This window comes from Bactrocera neohumeralis, chromosome 5, assembly GCF_024586455.1.
Source record: "Bactrocera neohumeralis isolate Rockhampton chromosome 5, APGP_CSIRO_Bneo_wtdbg2-racon-allhic-juicebox.fasta_v2, whole genome shotgun sequence".
In the NCBI taxonomy this organism is placed as follows: domain Eukaryota; kingdom Metazoa; phylum Arthropoda; class Insecta; order Diptera; family Tephritidae; genus Bactrocera; species Bactrocera neohumeralis.
Genome location: NC_065922.1, coordinates 61,309,096 through 61,333,293, shown reverse-complemented (window position 1 = coordinate 61,333,293; position 24,198 = coordinate 61,309,096). Strand labels below are relative to the sequence as shown.

Genomic DNA, 24,198 nt, shown 5'->3' with positions numbered 1-24,198 from the left:
GATCACTACCGGACATATCGTCCATTAATCAGTTTTGCAAGAGTTTGAACCAATTGTCGAAGCAAGTTTGGCACGCTGATTGAGGAATCTTCAAAACATGCGTGCTGAATACATCATAATTTGAGTTAATTTGTTTGAGTTTAAAATAAATATTTCGGACACGAAGCAAAATGTTGCAATGATACTAATTCAGTAAGTTAATAAGACACCAAATTTGATTGTAATTCGTTCGGTTCCTTGAAATATGGAATGTTAAATTCTTACGTAATACATTTTTTATAAAATTTTGCCAACTCCCGAAAGTATATCTCCGGCTTAAGATCATTGGATATTGTGAGATAAAATTTTCGGTTACACACGATCTTTACCCTTCCTTACTTGTTTATAATAAACAATTTTTTAACATGTGGACGCACAACTAACTATCGATGAGAGAGAGTGTGAGAGATAAAGCAACAAGTGGAATTCGCTTTGCAAACACAAAGAGTGAAAACATTAGCATGATGAGTTGAGTTGACTTAGCCATGTCCGTCTGTCTGTCTATATAGTATACGCGAATTAGTCAAATTTGAAATATCAATCTGAAGTTTTGCACACGTCCTTCTCTTCCCAAGGAGATGCTCATTTATCGGAACCGCCTACATCTGTCCATTATAGTATATTGCTGCAAAACTAACTGAATTTATGAAATCAAGTGCTTACATGGAAAACTTTTTCATTTGATGAGATATCATCACGAAATTTGGCATGTGTTATTGCTCAAGGCAGTAATGCAATCTCCGAAGAATTTGTTCAGATCGGATCACTATAGCATAAAACTGGCATATAAATAGAACGGCCAGAATGAAGTTCTTTTAAAGAAACTTTTGTATTGTGAAAGGTATTACAATTTCTTGTTATACTACATATACATATATATATAGATTGAAAAGTTATTACCGTAAATAAGCTCACTTGGGATATTATGCCCCTTATCGATTGCTGTGCTCATATGTTCTGACGGTATAATATAGCTTAACGGCTCAGAGGCTTCCTGTTAATTCTACATAAACGTTAAACGTTTATTTTTTATTCGGACTTTGCACCATTGGATAAGAAAATAATTCATGCCAAATTTCATGAAGACATCTTCTCAAATAATAAAGTTTTACATACGAGTAATTCATTTTGGTTTCAAAGTCAGCTATATATAGTATGGTATTGGCAAATGAGCCTCTTGGGGACAAAAAGTGGTGTACGAAATTTCAGAACGATATCTCAAAAACTGAGGGACAAGCCCGCATATATGTATACAGTCATATGGTCTGACGGATATGGCAAAATCGACTTAGGTGGTCACGCTGATTATTTATATATACATTTTATAGGGTCACCGACGCTCCTTCTGGGTGTTACAAACTTCGTGGTATATTTTTCTATCGAATTTTATATTTTTTTCTTTGGCTCATATGAACTACAATTTTAAGCAGTATTTTAAGATTTCCTTGCGCTCTTGGTTTCTCTAATTTATTAAAGGTGCTTTATATTTATTTTGGAAGTCTAGCGGGAATACCAAACACCCAACACTGTCAACAAGTAGCTAGGATACCCCTTTTTAGCAGTAAAAAATCAGATATTGTCATCGACGACATCTTATTGAAGATAGGATGGACAATAAAAATAAGACGTTTAGGATGAATATTTTTGGCAGGAATATGGCAGAATTGTAAATGCTTTCTATGTTGGGGTTATATTTGAAACGTAAACGTTTCAGTTTTAAAGAGTCAAGTGTTAAAAATTGTTACGAAAGAAATGTTTAAGTATCACTGTAATTCACGGGCCCTCTGTACAAAAAATTTATATTATAAATATGTAAACTTTCGTAAGATTATGTAAAATTTGTACTTTTAAAATTTAGTCACATTTAAAACAGTGTGTAAAGTTTTCATGCCGAACTTTTTTGTATTACATTTGTATTCAAATTTAAAATTATTCAGAACTAATGTATATTTATGAGAAATTGAGGGGAGCTGTCCTAAAATTTGTGTTAGAGCGAGTAATTATACTTGGGTAGGAATTTTTCATTCAATAAAATTAAAGTTAGTTAGTTCAGCGTGTCACCCATCAGTTCTGTAAAATTTTTCGTCATGTGATCTTTTAACGTTAGTTATGGGCTTGGTTGTTTCGAATGTATACGTAGATATAATTGCATTAATTTGATTTTATTATAAAATTATTTAGCAAAAGATTATTTATATGTCTACGTATGTATAAAAAATCACTCTGCTGACTTATAAAATAGCTATCATATTGACATGCCTCCCACAGCCAGGCCTACTACATATCGGTATCCATTCTCAATTATTTCGTTTGTACACTTGTAGTGGGGAGAATAGTCAGTGCAGTAATTTTTCTCGCACTGTTCAGTATTTGAGTGATGGCGCTTTCAATTACATATTGATTAGTTGTTATCTCACATTTATGTACTGTTAGTATTATCGGCGTTGGCTTCTCTCTAGTAGTCAACTTGTGCTCCACCACACTTGCTTGTATTCCGAACTTTGCTTGTGCGCTCATTGTTGTCTTGAACGCCAAGGCGAGCGAACACAGTAGCCGATTATTAGTGATAGTGTGTCAATATCTCAGGTGCTATTAACTGCTGGTGTAATACTGGTGGTAGTTCATTAGCTACAGCTTGTTTTAACAAGCTAATAACAAAAAAAGTAACGCTGGAAGTGTGGTCTCTCCATTTTATCGATGTCACTTGCGTAGTCGAAAGTTGAGTGACCAAATTGAAAAATTATTTGTTTTACTTCTCGTCACATTTGCGGTGCGGTGTGGCGTAAATTTACGATTTTCGCAAAATACATTGACCGCATTTGCCGTTATTCGATATACGGACGAGTTTAACGCGGAGTAAACATTTTTCTCTTTATGCTTCTGTTGACGCCGTGTCGTACAGCGTATCGCCGCCAGTGGTGCCGACAAAGATGCGCCAGTGACTGGATTTATTCGTCTGTGATGCTGTGGTAACAAAATAATACTTGTTGAATTAAATATTTTTTTTTTACCTAACCATATGGAGGAATGAAATCGAAAGTGAAGTTTGTTAAATTGGCCATATGCGCATTAATAATTTCTAATAAGTTGAGTCTCATTACACCTTTAACACATGCTACAATGACTCATTAGTCCCACTGAAAGTTGTTTTGTATAAGTGAGGAGCAGATAAATCGCTTGCAATGCCGCAATTTTATGCGTTGAAAATCACCGACCTGACACTCATACAAAGAATTGGTTGTTTGTTGTTTTTTTTTTATTGAGCACTTCGTTGCAAAAGTATGTACATATGTACATATTTTAATGTTCTATTCGCTTAAATTATTTCGGCGGGTATTAAGTTGAATTTGTTGTTTATCGCTGTTATAAAGGGTAGAAAACGTTTAAATGTTTTAAATTTGAGTGTATACTTAGGTAATATCCATGCAAATATATAATTTACAAACATATGTATATGTATATAGGTGCTTTTTCCATACATATTTAGTGCATAATCATATAACATTTTAACGAGTTCTTTCATTTGAGTGCCTTATGAATATTAAACACCAGAGAATATTCGCATACGAGTATGTTATATGAACTCGAAAAATGATTTTTGATAAAATTTTTAATTCTATATTTACTGATTATTTTTGGCCAAATTTTTGTTTATATTTCAGCTATGTGCTTCTGAATAAATTGCCTCCACTTTAGTTTGACTTAGTAGCTTGTTAGCATTGCATCGTTTATTTTGTGCTGAATTTTCTTATTATAGTATACTGAGTGAAAAACCCATAGCTTTTCACGGTTCTGTTTTGCTTTTTAACGTATGAATGTTAGACGGCTGTTGTTATTTCAGCAATAAAATAAAAAGTAAGCGTATCAGTGCCGAAATGGTAAACATTTCTAATACTGTTAATAGTACAGGCTTCATGTCTGAACGCAGTTCTCATAATTCATTTTTGGGGCGATATGTGGTGGACGTCACAAAAACCGTCAACCATTAAAAACCAAATACAAAAAAAAAAAACAAAAAACGCGATAAGACACAAATTCACACTCTTATTTCGTGTGTTTTTTGTGGTACATATGTAAATACGTTTGTATATATGTATGTATGTATGTGTATTTTACGCAATACAGAATTTTGCATTAGTTTGGTGCTGTTTGGAATAATTTAGTGTGTTTACGATTGACTTTGCGAATTTGATCACGCTTGACATCCGTGTTTTCTTGTCAGGTGTGCTGTTTGTTTGTTAAATTTCACTTTAATGTTTTGATATTTTTTACTGTGGAAACCGCAACCGGTTTGATCTAATAGAAATTGTTTTATTCAAGATTCGATATGGCGCATGAAGTTTGGCCGTAACTTCTGAAATATTAAATACGAGTATAGTTAGAAATTTTTGTACAAAAGAGCTGTAACGAACTTGTTGATAAAGTGTTATAATATTTTTTTCTATACATAAGTATATAGAGACGAAAATAATCTTGAGTTAAATACATATGTATATGGTTAAAATAAAACAATTATATACGATTTAAATAAGAATAAAGAATATTTTACAATAGTTATTAAAAAAAATATTGGGTTTCCAATTGCGCATTTTTGCCTGAACATAGAAATATCACAGTAGGTCGCTTCTGCGAAAATTAAAAAAATATTAGAAATATTTTTGAAGTGTTATTGCTGTTAAGAATTCTTAAGGTTAATATTGTATGATACTTTGTGGTGTGCCCACAATTTTTTGAACTTGCTTGGTATCGTCGGGACAAACTCTCCACTAACTACTGGCACCTGCTGTATGGAATTGCGTACCATGCCCCCTCGATCTAAGTCCAAAGTTCTTCAGGTGGCCTATTCTGTAACTCGATTCGAAAATGTATTCTATTCGAAATTCGGATCTACTTTATCATTATGCGAAAGTTGTACCACCCTGTGCCAGAAAAAATGCGTACAATTTTCGTTTTAGCTTCCTACAACTCAAAAGCTAACGAATATTTTATTCGAAAATTGGCTTGAAAATCCGAAAATCGAGTTACAGAATATAAAAAATCCGAATTCGAGTAAATTGATTTTCGAATCGAGTTACAGAATAGGCCCCCAGCATTTTGGAATTTTTTGTTTACATTCTGTATTTAACATCGCTCCTTAAATGTTTAATGGGACTTTATCCTGGTCAGCTCCAGACGTCAATACTTTCTGCAGTGAGCTAGTTTTTCACCTTTTAGCTGCGTGCTTTGGACCACTGTCATGCATAAAAAACCAATTCACAGCACCGATTCGAATGGGAATGGTTCCATAGTATTTTAAAGAATCTTGAGATATGAAATTTGATCAATTCTACCATATACGGTCACCAATGATTCAATATCGTGCCAGAAAAACATTCCGCAGACCAGCACGTGCTTACCTTCCAAATACGAGGTGACTAATCTCACGATGCTGCACTAAGTGGTGTTTGCTATACCCCAATTACAAAAGGTATAAAAAATCCGCATAAGAACAAAGACTTAACTTTTTCTTCTATCTTTTCTAGAGTACTAAATTCAAATATATCTAATTTTTAAGTTTCCGCAACTTGCTTGTTCCATGCATATACGCTTTTTACATTTTTTACTAATGAAACAGTATGTCAGCAACCAAATCCACTATTTGTATTGCCTTGAGCTCTTATATAATGATCATCACCATCCTATTCTTGTTCTAACTCAGCGTCAGAATCATCGTCTTCACCCGTTAGTGCAAATAAAAAAAATATTTTTTTATAGCCTTTGGCTATTTTTATTTATTCCGCGTAATAACTTATGAAATGCGCTTATTCGCAACTTAAGTAAACATCATATCTAGTTAAGCCGTGGATAAAGCGTGTTGCGTGGTCTGCAGATGCAGATGTTGTGTCAGAGCTCGGGGTTAACTTGCACGTAATAGTCTTGTTCCACGCCGAGACATGTTTAAGTTACTCTATTAACCGAGTACCCAAGCTCACTTTACGCACATGTCACATGGTTCGTAGCTGACACCGTACTAATTGTTTCACGGTTCGGAGCGGCAACGTCATTTTTGCAGGTACTGAGAATACCAACTTGCTGGATACGCTAAACTCAAATTCCCCATTTATTTCAGGGAGGATTTAAAAGCATCGTTTTTGTGTAGATCAGAAACCATTCTTTTCTTTTCCAGAGTATGCCATTTTCTACCCATTTTTTAAATACAGTTACAGTTTACAGTCTAATGTCTTTTTTCCACAACTGCCAATTAATGTATAAATAACCAAATGTGCGCTATTTCTTTGTTCAATCAATTCTTGTTACGTTGCGATTGAAAGGAGTAACAACAAAAAAGTATGCATGATAACTGCATCAGCCTACCGTTTTAAGTTGTGGAAGGCGAAACCTGCACTAACGTAGGAAATTATTGCGATGCACATTAGTTGATAAAACTAAATACTGATTTGAATAATTTATTTTAAAAGTGTGTTATTTCTCTGTCCATGACTGTATAAAAATTTTGCATTTAAATTATATTTCTATTTATTTTTTAACCAAACACAATGAAGTCGAATATTTTTACGGTGTGCAGACAGAGCTAGTCTAGTGGTGGGGTAATTGTTCACCTTTATTGTCTTTCTAATGTTACAAGTAATTGGATTTCTTTGTTTACATACCTATGTATGTATATTTGATTATTTAGTTTTCTTTATTTGCCATATGCAACAGTGTGAGCAGCAATAAATACCTATTGAGCATATGCACATACATATGTATGTTCCGTGTGTATGAAAAAATTATTTTAAACAAAAGCTTCAAATGTTGTCTACATAAATTCAACGTCGTATGTATAAGTTTTAAATCTAATTTATCATTCGGGTATGTGTGAATAAAAAGTAAACATATGGCAATTTTGCTTATTTTTTATACCGTTATATCTGCCAATTAATTTAAGCTATATAATATTAATTGTCGCAAACAAACGTTTTTATTTAATTATTATATATATTCAAAATATTCTGAAAATTTCAATAGACTTTTCTAATTGCTAACAAAACAATGGTTTTCTCAAAATATATCAATTTCAGTTTACGGATACTGAGCGCTAGGGAGTAAATTACATTTTCTTATTAAAAATTCACCTTTAAATAATTTCATAAAGTGATTTGTGTGTTGTAGGTTGAAATTCTATCAATCAAAAGAGCTCAAATTACAAAAAAAATTCCAACAAAAAGCTACAGTTTTTTTTAAATAAATATAACAAATATTTTCAAATAATAAAAATATTAAATATACATCTTTCTTTTATTGTGTTGCTCGATAGCCATGAGGTAATACATTCCATTCTGTAGTAATAGGTAAATAATAGGTTGTCAAAAAAGTCTTGCGGTATTTTTATAGAATTTTTTTTATTGAAATTGAAATCAATTTTTGATGACTCATGCCCAGCTCTTGACCGATGCTACGGCTGCTACTATGCCGGTCTCTTTCGACCAATTCAGCGATTTTATCGCAATTTTCGACGACAGGCCTTCCGGAGCGTGGCGCATCTTCGACCACCTCTACACCAGAACGAACACGTTGAAACCATCGTTGTGCGGTGGAAATGGAAACTGTATCGGGTCCATAAACTGCACAAATTTTATTGGCGGCTTGAGATGCATTTTTGCCTTTATCGTAGTAGTACTGTAAAATATGCCGTATTTTCTCTTTATTTTGTTCCATGTTTGCGACGCTATAACTCACGAACGACTTAAAAGAAACGAAAATCAATCAAACACGTGTTAGCGCGTGAAATGAGCTTTTCAAAAAGGTATAGCATGACCCGATGCGACGAAAAAAAGTAGAACTACGCGCTTTCAGCGCCAACTAGCGAAAATACCGCAAGACTTTGTTGACAACCTAATATTTGCAAATTTGCTTGTAAAAATAAGTCATAAAATCTTTTAAATATGTTATTATAAAGTTTTTTGTTTTTGACGATAAAATTCCGCATTGCGACTAGTTTGTAATAGGATGATCAAACTCTCGTTTATGTAAAGAGTTTTCAATCATTGCAAATTCATTCAAAGAAACAATTTGTAATTGCCTTATGTAAAAATGTATGAGTATGAATGTAGTTTTTTATTGTTGACATCAATATACATATTAATTAGAATTACAATTCATTATCTCTGATTGCAAAAGTCGATTGTCTGAAGCGCTGTTATCAACGCATGACGTGTATATACACGTACATACGAATATGTACCTTTATTGTATGCATATAAAACTGTAAAAAACCGGTAAAAGCTTACTTTTAATAGGTTTCGGATAAAAATATGCATCAGTATTTGTTTCGTGTTCCCAAAGATATGTTCTGTTATTAATACACTCAAAAAATTCAGTAGAATGTTTTGTAAACTCATATCTGCTACTTTAGATACCTTTAAAATAAGTCACAAAGATAAATTATTTATAAAATATAGTTTTTAGTTATTTTTTACTGCAAAATGCGATAAAGACATTTATAGAGTTTTTTGATTGATGTTGTTTATATTTTAATCGATTTTATAAGAAAAGCTTGGATTTTATTTACATATTTAGATAACCAAAAATTATAATTAATGTGTGTAGTGTATAGATTAACACTCTTATTGCGTATCTATAAAAGCGCGATTATAAAGCCAATAGTATGCCAAAATTTACATTGTTAATGGTATAAGGACTGCGTCGAATAAAATTGTCCGTTACAAAAATGAAAAAATCTTTTAAACCAGTTGTCCGATTTTTATAAACTAAAATATTTTATTAAAAACATTTATTTTAAATTTGAAAAACTGAAGAATAAACCAAGAATTATGTGTTATTAATAAATATTTTTATTTTGTCCGGAACCCCGTCCATTAGTGCTTTTATGGTAGTGTCTGATACTCTCATAGCTGCTGAAGACCACTTTCTTTTAAAATTTTGAAGGTTTTTCGTCACTTTTTTTGTTGCCTTCAACTCCTTTTTTACTAAAGCCCAGTATCTCTCAATCGGCCTTAGTTCTGGACAGTTAGGTGTGCTTGCTTCTCTTGGTACTTAAATCACTCCATTCCGTTGGAAGCACTCTAAGGCTGTATTGCTATAGTGACAGAAGGCCAAAAAAACGTGGACACTTCATGTTGGCTTAAAAATGGGAGCAATCTCTTTTGTAAACATTCCTTCACATATATTTCGCTGTTGATTGTACCCGATGTAACGAATGAGCTCCTCCTTTTGCCACAACTGCAAATTGCCTGCCACACAAGAAATTTCTTTGGCAATTTTATCACTTTTTTGGCTTTGAATATTTCAGCAACATTTCCTCGAAAATCGGCTGTATAAAATTCCTGTAAAGATAGCTGAGAAAAGTCCGCTAAAACGTTAAAAAAGGCCGCTAAAACGTAGGTCTCGTCATCCATTATGCAGTATTCGAATTTATTGACAAAATCTTTCCTCAGCTTCTTAGCTCGTTGTTTTGCGGTTTCGTTCTTGACGGCGTTTCTATCCGGAACTTTCTGTACCTTGTGCGTCTTCAGACCAGCTTCTTTCTTCGTCCTGCGTACGAAAGATTCTGAGCAGCCAGCCTTCCTCGCCAATTTCCTGCCCGAAATGCTTGGGTCTTTCTTGAGAATAGTAACAACGTTCTTCGCCTTCTCCCGATCATATGGCCCCGTCTTTTTACCAGAACCTTTCTTCCTGTCAATACGCACATCTTCCTTAAAGCGTTTAATAACGCGAGAAATGGTTTTAGGGTTAGCCCCCACCACTTTGGCAATTTTCTTAAACGACCATTGCGGTTTCTTTTGAAAAAATCTAATATTTTTTTCGCCCACTTCCACTTCGCTTGCCATTTTCGCGTTAAATAAATTTTTATTGACTCTAACGAATACATAATATTTTTTGGCATTTATTTCAGAGCTACTAAGATAAAAATTTGTTTATTTAAAATTTTTAATTGCACGATATGGAAAAAATGTAACGGACAATTTTATGCGACGCAGTCCTTTGTAGTTAAAATAGTTAATAAACTTCAGTTATTACCTTAACAACGTTACAAGATATTTGTGTTTTAATGTGTTACGTCTAAAAAAATCGTTAAAGATGTCTGGTTAAGAGTATGAATTCCCTTATTGTACGAAATAAATTATATTTTACTTTATTATAGTTTCTTTCTATTCATCTTTTGCTATTAATTTCCGTAGTTGGAAAAACCTTTTGAAATTTTATTCGTGAGGGGCAGTATGTTGATGAGATGCTGTAATTTCCTATTTGTGTCCGCAAGCGTCCATAACATCATTCTTTGTGCGAATGTTTCATATTATTTCTCTTAAATTTATTGATACATGTTCAATAATTCAGAACTGATTCATTGTTTTTCCAAGTGTAGTTCTAGAGCTGACGAGATTGTCATATACACAAACACGATTAGCACTTTGAATAATTTGAATTTGCTCTCAACTCAAACTTTAAAAGAGACAAGACAAATTTTGAAAGCTCATTAAAGAGTTACTTGATTCACAATTGCTTTAAATAATTGTACTTTATGTTTTTTGTTTTGCCGGATGCGTTAAATAAAATAAAAAAATTAATAATTGCTTCAGATGTTTGCTTAATTTTATATAAGTACTTTTGTAGAGCAAATATCTTACCCGATTATTCATGGGAGTAACTGTATACGAATACATGTTTAGTGTGTGCATTTGTTTTTAGTCGTGTAGTAAAACAGAAGTTTTCTTATTTGAAAAACTAAATGTCAGTATAGAAATAAACATTTTGCGGGCAACACGTGTTTGTATTCTGCGTTCTTCGTTAGTTATTCGCCCTGCCTACTTCATTCCCTGTCTTTCGCATTCATTTGAATTTTTTGATTTCAGACGGTGATTAATTTTTTGTGTGAACTTACCTATGTTTAAGTGTATGAAAATAGAAGAGAAGTGATTGGTTTAGTGAATAGTGAATAGTTTCGAAAGTAGTCCTTGTGAATGTCATTTGGTTAATTTGTATGATTTTATATAAAATATGATATATTTAATTTGCCTAATACTTTAAAAGTAACAGCAAGTCGTTACAACTAGCTTTGTAAAATTTAATGCGAAATATGTTCATTTCATTTCATCGACACTTAGCGCCAAAAAAGAATAGGAAATTATGAAATACACGAAATTAGAGAAAGTAGAAAGTAGAGAAAGCCAATAAATGCGTGTCACCAAGGAATAATGACTTTCTTCAATGTGCAGGTTTAGGGAAGTATATATTTGACTTAAAGTGCAATGTTGTCAGCAGTAGTACCGTTAACACGGATTCAATTGCGCATGCATTTATATAAAACTGCATTCACATACGTTTCAATTAATTTTCAATATTCAGGTTGTGCGTCATCATTACTTCCTCTCTTATAACCTTTTACTTTTTTATACTGTTTGTGTTTTCTTGTAACTCAGAATTTCTATAATTAAGCCCATAGAAAACAGGAATATCGTACGAGTATGATGCGAAGATAGAGGCAACACCTGATTAGGTTTGATCTTTTCCTGACCCGAACTCGTGTAGTTGATAAGTTATCAGACCAATAGGACCCACAAAACAGTATAAAATGGTTCATGTGTAAACAGTTATTGATTTACCGCCACTGTTAACTAATAGCTCACTTTACACGGAATTCTTTCAAGTTCACTTAGATAGGAATTGGAATTAAACTACAATTATGCAGAGAAGGAAATCGGATACCACTGGTCAAGTCAGCAAGTGGCGTTTTGCCACAATTAAGGAAGATAATAACAGTGCAGATTTGGAAAGAAGAAAATCGGACACGATGAGTCAAGGTAGGGAGCGTGTAGGACTTCAATATAAAATAATATTCTTTTTTTAACAATTATATAAAAAGTGACGTTGGTTATATAGTTTGAATACCAAAATATAGCTTTAAAACTTAGGCCGCATCTTGAAATTTACATTGCTTAATTGGTGTTTAAATATGATTTAATAGCGTTCTTTTGTTTCTCACTGTACGTTTTTGTTGGAGTATGGAATTTAGTAAGAACTGTTTTAAAATTTTACTTTCGATTTCATCCTTCAATAATAAATATATGAATACACTCATCCTCTACCTTTTTTGGCGTTGTATTCATATGTGATTTTTATAGTGTTTATATGGAAATTTCTTTTTGTTCTGAATTTTATTTGCAGAAAGCAAATCGCACAAGTAAAAAGTCTAACCAAACCGAACTCAGTACGAAACGAAAGCAGTGAAACTTATAGAGAAAACTGTTTCAGACTTTCTGCCAACACAAAAGAACGACGAGACTGCTCTACATACAATAGGCTTGGCCAAGCGGCCTGCAGGCAGGCAAAAAGGCAGAATACAGGGTGTAGTTAAATTTGTGTTTTACGCACTGGCCGGCCAAAGCATCTTTAAATATTCACAACGTCCACCCACCAAATTTCGTTCGAAACGAAATACAGACTACATTAATAAAATAAGAAAATTTTAAAATAATATCAATTTTTTAGGCAACATTTATATACTTAAAATTCCATAATTGTAACTGTCGCAACGTGGTAGACCGCAAAAGTTAGCTAGTGGTTTATAGAGAACTTAATATATTTTTTGATTAATATTGTCTAAGTTTGAATTTTAAAAGGACTATTTATGAATACTATTGAACGTATCAATGTAATCGTATCATCAGAATCATCAATATCATCATCATCATCATCATCTCCATCACCATCTTCATTGTCATTATCAACGCCAGTTATATCATCATCATTAAACGAACTGGATTCATTAAACACCAACAATTCGTCAACAACGACGAAGACTGCGACGGCACCATCACAGTCCCCCACTGCGTTATCATTGACAGCAGATACATTGACAACATTTTCATCATCTTCTTACAGACAAGCTCAGTCTAGCGCACCTAGCACTAACACTCAAGCACATATACACGACCAAACGCAGACGACGAAACAACCACTTTTGGTTGCATCACCAACACCGCCGCCCACGCCGCCTCCATCTATTATCGATTCATATTCATCATCCGCCTCCACATCACCTTGCTCATCAACCACCTCAGCATCCTTTCCCCAAACGTCTATTGAAAAGTTCAAGAATCAAGAGACACAAACCCAATTGACCCTCACAAATTCCCTACTGCTCTCCTCCACAGCATCTGTCGTTGCCGCTGCTATCAAAAACCAGTCCCTTGTACGCTCTGTGACCGCCACTAGCATAATGGATATGCCCTTCAACACATCACCCTCGCTGCGCGTGCGTACCACCTCGCTCAATCAATTGAAGAAAACAGCCGATCTTGCCATCGGAAATGAGTTGCATGTCTGTCCTAGCGTTATGTCTGATGAATTGCGCAAATTGCTACCACCGACATCTGAAACGGTAATGACTAAGCCATTTCCGGTGCGAGGTGAACGCGCCATTACCGACGTTACTACGCCGCATGTCATTGCCATGGTCGGTTTACCAGCTCGTGGTAAAACTTTTATCTCGAAAAAACTGGCGCGTTACTTGAATTGGATAGGCATTTCGACGCGCGTCTTCAATTTGGGCGAATACCGTCGTTGTGCAACCACAGCCTACAAGTCACATGAATTTTTCCGCGCTGATAATGAAGAAGCAATGGCCATACGGAATCGCTGCGCTAACCAGGCACTTCACGACTCCTGCGAATGGCTGCTGAGCGGCTTGGGCAGCGTTGCCGTGTTTGATGCGACAAACTCGACATGTGATCGTCGTCAACTAATCTACGATACTGTCGTTAAACAACATAACTTCCGCTTGTTCTTCGTGGAATCTATCTGTGACGATCCAAATATTATCGAACAAAACATTAAAGAAGTAAAGGTGAGCTCGCCCGATTACTACAATATGAACACAGAACTTGTGGTACGTGACTTTTTACAACGTATTGAACACTACGAAGAGCGCTACCAACCGATTGATGAGGAAACGGAATCGCATCTTAGCTTTTTGAAAATTTATAATGCAGGTAAAAAGACTGTGGTGTATAACAATGAGGGTCATGTAGAATCACGTATAGTTTACTACTTGATGAACACCCACATAACGCCACGTACTATATATTTGACGCGTCATGGCGAAAGTGAACATAATCTAAAGGGGCTTATTGGTGGCGATTCGAATCTTAGTGAACGTGGTCGCCAATACGCCAAGGCATTGTCTTCGTACATTGAACAGCAGCATATTGATGGATTACGAGTTTGGACGTCGTGGATGAAACGTGCTATTCAGACCGTGGCAGATGTAAAGGCACCACAAGAACGCTGGAAGGCGCTAAATGAGATTGATGCCGGTCATTGTGAGGAGATGACCTATGAACAGATCAAAGAAAAATTCCCTGAAGAGTTCAAGGCACGCGACTTAAACAAGTTTGCTTATCGTTATCCACGCGGGGAAAGCTATGAGGATTTGGTAGCGCGTCTGGAGCCGGTCATAATGGAGTTAGAACGTCAAGGTAATGTGTTGGTAGTATCGCATCAAGCGGTTTTGCGTTGTTTATTTGCTTATTTCTTGGATAAGTCTGCCGATGAGCTGCCATATTTATTTGTGCCGCTTCATACAGTCATCAAGCTGACACCGGTAGCTTATGGCTGTAAGGTGGAGCACATTAAACTGCCAATTGATGCAGTTGATACACATCGTCCCAAACCGAAGATACCCGGTGATGTGTCTCTGGGTCTCGATGGATTGAGTGGTGAATTGGTGGCACCCGATGGCGTGGGTAAGGTTTTGATTGTAGGTGACGATGTCAACGCGGCAAATGGCTGTAACAGAGCTATGGGCAATGGATTGGCAGTGGTGACAGAGGGCGTGGTTGTTGGCTCAAAGGATGCAGCCAAGAGCAACGCGGCCTACCTCTGACGGCAACATCCAAATACACCACTCAAACGAGGACTGCTGGCAAACCTCCAAAGGGTTAATACATTATAAGATAATGCAACATAAGCAAACATAAGCAAACATATACACAATGTACATTAAGCATTCGAACTGAATTTGTAATGATGAACTTTTGATTGATAGTTAACTGATAGCTGATGGTGATTTTACACACGCGTTTTTTTATAAGAAATTAGCGATATTGAACTGTTTAAGAGGTTCATTAATGACACGGAAGTTTACTATTTGCAACTTGGATATGACTGGACTCGATTTTGTATGCTAAGAGTATAGTTTTAGCTAAATGTCAATAAATAATATGTACTTATGTATGTAATAGAACGCTTTTGTGAGAATATTTTCGTCTAGTTACGTGATGAGTACATAATTACGAAACTAAACATGCATATGTTCAATACAATATTATCATATATTATTACCCAAAGATTTAAAAATTAAGCATAATTGTTAATAATACATACATATAAATGATTGTAATACATACTACCAATATCTATCAATTTTTAAAATTATTTTCGTAAATTTGTGCTAACATTTTTTCGCGTATGCTTGTATTTTAATGAACTTGTGAATTTTGTATTCAATAAAACTTACTAAATTTTTTTGCAGAGGTAAGAAGACTAGGCTGAAACTATTTTGTAGCTAACAGCATATTACACAAATTCGTAGACACATATATAAACAATTTTATTGTTGTAAATTAATACAAACTAAAATACATAAATTTTGTAAAAGTAAGTTTTTTGTCATTATTTAAAAACAACACCTAATGTACTGAATCCCAAATAAATTATCATATAATAAAAGCACTATACTGCATGGTTTTATTTAATTTCACCATGGGCGACCGTATGCGTACAAAATACTTTTATTCTAGTTACAAGCCAGCCGATAAATAAATTCTTAAAGTGTTAAAAAGGCGTATTTAATTATTTTGTACTACATTTTTAAGGATTTTTAGCGATACTGAAATAGTTCTGAACTTATATCGATTTTGTAGCTGTTACGGCTGTAGAAAATATTCGCTTCGTGCTTTATTTTTAATAGATGTTAGTTGTCTCCTTTAAGCTGCTAGAAAACGTCATCCGGATTCACCAGAAACAAATGGTTGTTTATTGCAAATGAAAATTTTCTGTTACTTAAATGTGTTTGAACTAATCTGATCATTGGGTCGACCTACTTTTCTCTGTATCTGTAAAATTCAAACTAAAACGTTATCTCTTTTTCTATTTTACTTCTTATTTTTGTGGTTTTCAAGTTCGTATACATATATTCTAACCGTTGTTCTATAACTTAGTGTGAAATACAGCAATCATATCAAAAACACGATATGACTTTAGATGAGACTCTTGTAAAAATTTAAGAAGCGCTGCGAATATTCTGAATATTCATATAATTTAAAATTAAACTATAATAACTCTGACAGAATTGCTGCCTCCAGGTGTTAGATTTATTGTCCATCGTTGATATTTACTTTAACAAAAAAAGTGTTAACTTAAGTTTTCAGAACTAAGAGAGTTATATTTTGCAATTATTTTTAGAACGAGATAAACGAACTAACCTCATCAAACTTCAAGTATATGTACTTAGTTCAGAAGCAGAAATGAAAAGGTAAGTAAATTTCTTGAGGTGCCTGCAGAGTGCGCGCTCAAAGCTGAGCCGAGCCCAAAGTTTGTTTTAGGGTTTGCGATATTCAGAATGTATGTTTTATGCATAAAAGAAAAAAATACGGGTATTTACTACTTCCTGATAGATTAGGAAATTGCCATTATAAATTTGGGGGTATTTAATAAACTCTGTTGGACTAGGAAATTCCCGTAATTAGTTTTCCCTTGAAAATATTTTTCTACCACATTCATGGTAATTCTTGTAAGCAAGGTTCCCTGCGACACCGAGTCCACTGTCCACGGTCTTCGTGTGCACTCTCAGCTGCGGCTGCTATACTTTCTTCACTCCGTGGGGGACGTGATCTATTCGGTCGAATATTATCCAATAATAAATGCTGCGTCTCAAGATAGGTGATGGTGTTGCAAATAGTATGCTCAGTATGCCGATTATGTTGGCCCTAAAAAAAGCGAAGCGAAACATATTCTTTACAGAAGGCGAATTTTCGTAATAAAGTTGCACGATTTGTAAACGTTATTCAGGCGTGCGTCTTTTCCATGATGAAATGCCAAATAATATTGAAAACAATAACATGACAACTTGACATGACTCACGTGTGTTCTGTCAAAAAAGGCTATCGAAAAATTTACCTCTAATCCAACACACGTTACTTTCGATCAAAAGCTAAACGTGTACGCAAGATTCATATTACTGATGTTTATGGCTTCAAGTTGATGGTTTCAAGATAAAATCAAATTTTAAACGTGAAAAATATTTCGTGATAATAAGAAAAAGAATTCAGAAGATTTCCCGTAATTTTTAATAGTTTTAATAACATTATTTTAATTATATTGAAGAATGTGGTATTAAAGGCTGTTATATAAAACTATTTATAATGTAATGCCAAATTATGTAAGTTGTTGTTAGCTTAAAAAAGACATGTCCCGCCGCACAAGCAATTGAGTTTTTTCGAGTAAAAGAAATCTAATGTTTTAATATTACTTCCATTTTGGTATTAATGATTAACATTATTGCCTTAAAACGCCTAACATGAAAGTAACACATCAGTAAGTAATTAATTTAGCGACATACATTTACATACTTTTTTTCTCTGATGCCACAACGAAATTTTTCAAGCACTGTTTCTTTAAATTTTTCGAAGTTATCGGCATTAGTAGAAGTGGATGGAAGACTCGCATTAGGCTTTGTGCCACTCAAATATTTGTGTTGTTGTGTGATTGCACTTTTGCAACATTTTGCTGTAGCTAGTTTCCATTGGTAACAAAAAAAATTCAAGCAAAGTCGGTAATTCTTTTATTTCATGGTCAAATTTGCTAGTCAAACTTTTGAAGTCGTAAACATACAGCTTTCAAACACACAATACTTTATACTCGAAATTTATTTGATTCGATTTGCGCAGTTTAAATACGCTAGTCCAGAAATTAAAGTTTATGTCGGATTTTAATTAAAGTGTTGACCTTAATTTTATTGAAACATATTTTTTTTTCTTTAAAATAGGAAAAATTCCTAGCCAAGTTGATGAAATAGTGGCCACATTTACAATAGATCAGCTGAGAGAAAAATGCCTCTCTTTTAATTTCAAATTAAGTGGTCTGTATAGCCATTTTAGTGAAAGCATTCAGAAAATATAATTTTCAATTTTGACAGTGTGTTACGACATGAGATGTGAAGTTTTAAAAATAGGAAAAAATTCTGCAGTTCTTAATGACAAACATACATATGTATATGTATACAGTATTTTCCTTTTTCTAAGCTCTATGGTCGTCGCCTTTGGATTATCTCATTTAGGGATAACAATTAATCACATTCGTGAAGACATTTTGGTTGCTCATTAAAATAACTTTTATTTTTTTACTTAATAATCAAGTAACACAGAATACAAAAAATACTTAACTGCGAAATATTTAGTACCGTATTTCTATCTCGCTGCACGTCCTTTTATACATACAAATGTACTTACAGATTATATGTACATACATACGTAGATAGTATACCCATATATTAGCATATTTTTATAAATATACTTTCTGATAACGCAGAAGGTTTTCTAGGTTTTTTTCCTTATTTCAAATCCGCTTAAAAGATTTATTGCAGACACAAAGAACACAATACGAATGTAATGATATTGGAAATAAAGGTATACAACCTCTCACCTGTGTTATCAAGCTCGTCTGCAATTGTAGCATGCATATATAGTATCACAAGAATTAATAAATATTAATGTATACGTCTATGTATATGGATGTTCCCTACAGTCACAATTATAAAATGTTCCTAAATTATTAGTTTATTTTTGTTGGCACCTGAATAAACTCTGTTGCCGTGCACTCTCTTTTTTGCATGTACATACGTACGTACGTGTACTTGTATTTTGATAATCATTTAAGCCATACGTCATGTGAGCAAATAGTATTCGCACATTAATCATAGCCGACATTGAACCAGTTAGCCTGCGAACAAATATCCTTAGTTTATTTACTAAGTTAATATGAGTGTTTACTATTAGCAAACGTCTGTCGCATTGTATGAATTTGTAGCAGCATATGCTTACATAATATCTTTATTATACTGCGTTCAAACGGTGATGGTTTATCGGCAAATTATCTCTTGGTGCCGCTCAGTGCGTTCACACGAGCGACACAAGTCCAGCAACTCTAGTCGAGTTTTTCTGTATTCCTTTTCATAAAATTTTCGTTAATGTTTGTGCGGTTCGGCTGCACGACACTTGTTACTTGTTGCTTGTTACATAGTTCATTTGTATGTTGGTATGTTGGTCACATACATTGGTTACAAGGAATTGAATATAGTAGAACAATATTTCGAATACCCGCTATTAATATTTTCAAAGAAAAACTTATGACGGAAATTCCCTAATCCATCAGAATGTATTGAATACCCGCTAATAATATTTTCAATTTAGAAATTTAAATATATTTATTTTTTATATTTATGTTATACTATGCATATTACATACAAAAAGTATGTAGATAACAAAATTCAAATTTCAAACCGAGCGCCATTGGAACAATGAAAATAATTTCAAAAAGAAAAGGTTTGCTTAAATGCGTAGCAGCGAACTGTTACGATCAAGAATACAAAGACTGTCACCCGAGCACGAGCGGCACGGTCTCTTCTCGCCGAAAAAACACTCTCGCCCACTAAAAACCGGTTTGGGCGACAAAAGAGCCCATGTGTGAACTCGCACTTATTGCTTTTACTTACCGTTCAGAATTAAAAATGAGTGTATGATGATATTACATATCTTGTGTCTACATACATATGTATGTCATCGGACATATACACTTTCTAAGTTACTTTTAGCTTTATTTCAGATCACATTTCACTTTCACTTGATAAGGTGAAAATTGCGACGATCAAAGGCTTCAAGAGAAAATTAATTAAAATAGATAGAGACTGCATTATTAAAATTAAAATGTTTTTTTTTACAGAATATAGAAGTTTTGCAAAACCAGAAGATTCTTTGTAACGACATACTGTAGCGAAACATGTACTCAGATAAATATGATCGGGGACAAAATAAAACGACAACTACGCTTTTTTCCATATAAAATTATTTTGAATTTCATCAGCCCATTTGATTCTAATACAGATGCATAATCAAAGATGATTAGATCGTTCAATTGATCATGGTTTCGACTAACTCCCAAACGTGCATATGTATATATCTCAATATCTTTACTTTTTTTTGTACTGTATTTACCTTACGGTTGTTTGTAACACCTAAAACTAATCAATATAGATATAGTGTTATATATCATGTATAAATGATCCACCCGCTAGTGGGTTTATATAGGCTATTTAACCAAATTTGCTGAGAAGAAGTTTTTTCTAGCACAATTTCAAAAACTGTAGAATAACGAAAGGTGCGATAACTCAATAAATAAATACCTCCGAGACATTACATTTAACTCTCAAGATGGTACGGCTTTATAGGAGTTACTATTTAAATTGAACAATTGGGCGACCCCGCCCACCTTTAGATGAAATCCTATATTTAACAAACTCTTTGACCAATATCAACCAAATGTCATTATTTTACGACGGAGTGAAATCTTTAACCACATCTACTTCCCATATGTACGAGTATATTACAATTTTAAATTACAATACAGTTAGGCTGTTCACGATAAGGTGGTTATCGGGTTATGTGGTTATGTGATTAAGTAAACAACAACAAAATGCGGTATGACAAAATAACCAACTTTGACCAACCTAGGCTCTTGTTTACAGATTATGTGGTTGTTTGCTTATTTCCAGTGTTAGAAAGTTGTTGGAATTTTACTAAATTTCAGCACAAAAAATAAATAAAACTCAGCGAGTGGCATTTCCATTTAGATTTTCTTATTGGAAAATCTGCTATTAACAGCTGTTTTTTGTTTACAATCAGCAAATTAAAACCGAAATAAAAAGCATAGAAAAGCATCACAAAGCATCAAAAATCAATAATTATCAACAATTTTTATTTATACAAAGAATTTTTTGAACCCTTGAAATTCGCATACCAATGAAGTTGTCGAAGTAAAACTTTGCACAAAATGCATTTAAGGCATCTTGACGCCAAAAATAGTCGAAATCTCACAATAACTTTACAAGACCCCAGTAACCGAATATGTAAACCTCACCTAGCCAGCTTAGAGCTGATTTTTTATTGAAAATGTCGGTCAATCTTTGAGGAATCTTAATGAAATTCAGGAACCATTTTTTTCTGGAAATAATATTCTGTGATGCCAAAAATGGATAACAACGTTTATATACTTCTCCTAGCCCCATATACCTAATATGTTAGAAAGATTTTCGAACTTCCGGCTTATATGATATGTGAAGTGACTGAAACTAAGTGACATAGGTACATATGTTAGGTTAAGTTTCTTCGAATAATGCGGCGTATCATTTCAAAACCTCTTTGACCAGTTGACGAAGTTAAAAAACTTTTCCCACCATATTTTGTATGAAAATTTCGTACTGCAGCCGTCAAGCTTTCATTATTTTTGAAACATTTTTCAATAATGAAGGCACATTATTATATCGTGCAACGCTCCATTTTTATTAAGAGTAAACTGCCTTCTTCTTCTTCTTTACTGGCGTAGAAACCGCTTACGCGGTTATGGTGAGTTAACAACAGCGCGCCAGTCGTTTCTTTTTTTCGCACGGTTGCACCAATTGGAGATTCCAAGCGAAGCCAAGTCCTTGTCCACCTGATCCTTCCAACGTAGGGGAGATCTTCCTCTGCTTCCATTCTGGAGAAAGCAGAACTAACGGCGCGGTTGATAAGGCCAATGATATCAATGTCATCAGCATACGTCAGCAGCTGTACCCTCTTATAGGAGATAGTACCTTCTCGGTTTAGCTCTGCAGCTCGAATTATTTTCCCCAGAAGTAGGTTGAAGAAGTCACACTAAAGAGACTCGCCTTGTCTGAAACCTCGTTTGCTATCGTACGGCTTGGAGAGGTCCTTCCCGAACCTGACGGAGCTTTTGGTGTTGCTCAACGTCAGCTTACACAGCCGTATTAGTTTTGCGGGGATATCAAATTCAGACATCACGGCATAAAGGCAGCTCCTGTTCGAAATGTCAAAGGCAGCTTTGAAATCGACAAAGAGGTGGTGAGTGTCGATTCTCTTTTCACGGGTATTTTCCAAGATTTGGCGTATGGTGAATTTCTGGTCAGTTGTTGATTTGCCAGGTCTAAAGTCACACTGATAAGGTCCAATCAGTTTGTTGGCGGTGGGCTTTAATCTTTCACATAATACGCTCGATGGAACCTTATACGCGATGTAGAGGAGACTTATCCCACGATAGTTGGTGCAGATTGTGGGGTCTCCAGACGGGTAATTGCTGTTCAAACTTTTTCATGGTCGGGCAATGGAACGTCTGCTCCGTCGTCGTCGATTGTGGAATTGGGTTTGCCTTCTCTTGGCGTTATACTTTCACTGCCATTCAGCAGGCTGGAGATGTATTCCCTCCATAATTTTAGCATGCTCTTAGCATCAGACACTAGATCACCTCTGGGAGTTCTACAAGGGTATGCTCCGGTCTTTAAACCTTCTGTTAGTCGCCGCATCTTTTCGTAGAATTTTCGAGCATTACTCCTGTCGGCTAGCTTGTCAAGCTCTTCATACTCACGCATTTTGGACTTAGTCAGTCTGCTTTCTCTCCGCTACGATACGGCACACCTCATCGTACCAGCTGTTCTTTTGCAATAGTTTCAATTGCAGCTGTACGAAAGGAGCTTGAAATGCCGTCCCAAAGTTCCCTTATACCGAATTATTGACGAGTGCCCAGAGAGCAGGAGTGCAAGTCGAGTAGAAAATCGATGTCGAACTTTCCTTGTGTTTATTTACGTGCGTTTTTTGCTGCACAGAGGCAGGTGCGAACCTTGGCTGCAACAAGATAGTGGTCCGAGTCAATGTTAGGACTTTTGGAGCGTATGCACGTCTAGAACACTGGAGACGTGTCTTCCGTCTATCACAACATAATCGATCTGGTTGGTGGCTTTTCGATCCGGAGGCAGCCAGGTAGCTTGATGTATTTTCTTATACTGGCCTCAACGCATTTGGGGATGTTTCCTCGTGGATGCTAAATTTACCGACTGTTACGCCAAATATACCTTCCTTGCCCACCCTGGCGTTAAAGTCGCCAAGCACGATTTTGACATTGTGGCGGGGGCAACTCTCATAGGTGAGCTCCAAGCGATCATAGAAGGCATATTTGATCACATCGTCCTTCTCTTCCGTCGAGGCGTGGGCCCAAATCAGCAATATGTTGAAGAACCTCGCTTTGATGCGGATTATGGTTAGACGTTCATCCACCGGAGTGAATGACAGTACTCGGCGACGGAGTCTCTCTCCCACACCGAACTAGCGCTCCTTTATATGGCCACCGTAGTAAATGCCACAAGGATCTACTCGCCTCAGTCCTTGTCCCGTCCATCGCATTTCTTGGACAGCGGTGATGTCAGCCTTTATTTTCACGAGGACATCAACCAGCTGGGCAGTGGCACCTTCCCAATTAAGGGACCGGACATTCCAGGTGCTTGCCCTCAAATCCTAATCCTTATTTCGTTTGCCATGGCCGTCATCAAAAGGGGGGCTTCTCTTTTGAGGCTTTTCATCCTCCAGACTCCAGACAGAGACTCGATCCTCCTGCCTGTTGCCGATTTGTTTTTTTTTTATTAGGGTTGTCAGCACCACATAAATCTTGCGTTAATTTTGGGACACTCTGTTTATAATTCCGATCTTGCCTTAACTTTCGGACAACCTTTACATGTTGAAACATGTATTCACATTCATTCCCTTTTAATAATAAAATCATTTTGTATTAGTATATGTATATTGCTAGCTTCAGCTACCAGGTAAAGCTTACTTTTAACAAAAAATAAAATTTTGTTTCAATAAGAGTCATTTCTATTTTATATCGTTGTTTCGTCTCTTGTGTTACATTATTTTGCATTTTATGTGACTGTATGTACTTAGGTTTAACTGTCGGAAATTATCAATCTTGTTTGAATTTATGAATAGCTTACTTACAAGTTAAGAACAATTGGCGCCAGCGGTTAGGTTTTGTCTATATGCCGAAACTCGGCAAATATTT

The 24,198-nt window shown here is 35.0% G+C and overlaps 2 protein-coding genes across 8 annotated transcripts in view; both read left to right on the top strand.

Annotated features, from left to right (window-relative positions):
- Positions 1-15,774, top strand: part of LOC126759404 (6-phosphofructo-2-kinase/fructose-2,6-bisphosphatase 1) — a 42,262-nt gene extending 26,488 nt beyond the window's left edge. Inside the window, exons 1-2 of one of the 7 annotated variants that reach the window (XM_050474180.1) lie at positions 2,552-3,008; positions 12,205-15,774. In XM_050474180.1, the coding sequence (XP_050330137.1) occupies positions 12,668-14,923 (2,256 nt within the window). In that variant the 5' untranslated portion in view covers positions 2,552-3,008; positions 12,205-12,667 and the 3' untranslated portion in view covers positions 14,924-15,774. Of the gene's footprint in view, positions 1-2,551; positions 3,009-10,772; positions 10,896-11,323; positions 11,841-12,204 lie in introns of those variants that run through there. The other 6 variants (XM_050474184.1, XM_050474186.1, XM_050474185.1 and 3 more) reach the window with 6 other exon arrangements.
- LOC126759389 (uncharacterized) overlaps positions 1-24,198 on the top strand; it is a 71,259-nt gene that overhangs the window by 28,160 nt on the left and 18,901 nt on the right. The window lies entirely within an intron of this gene.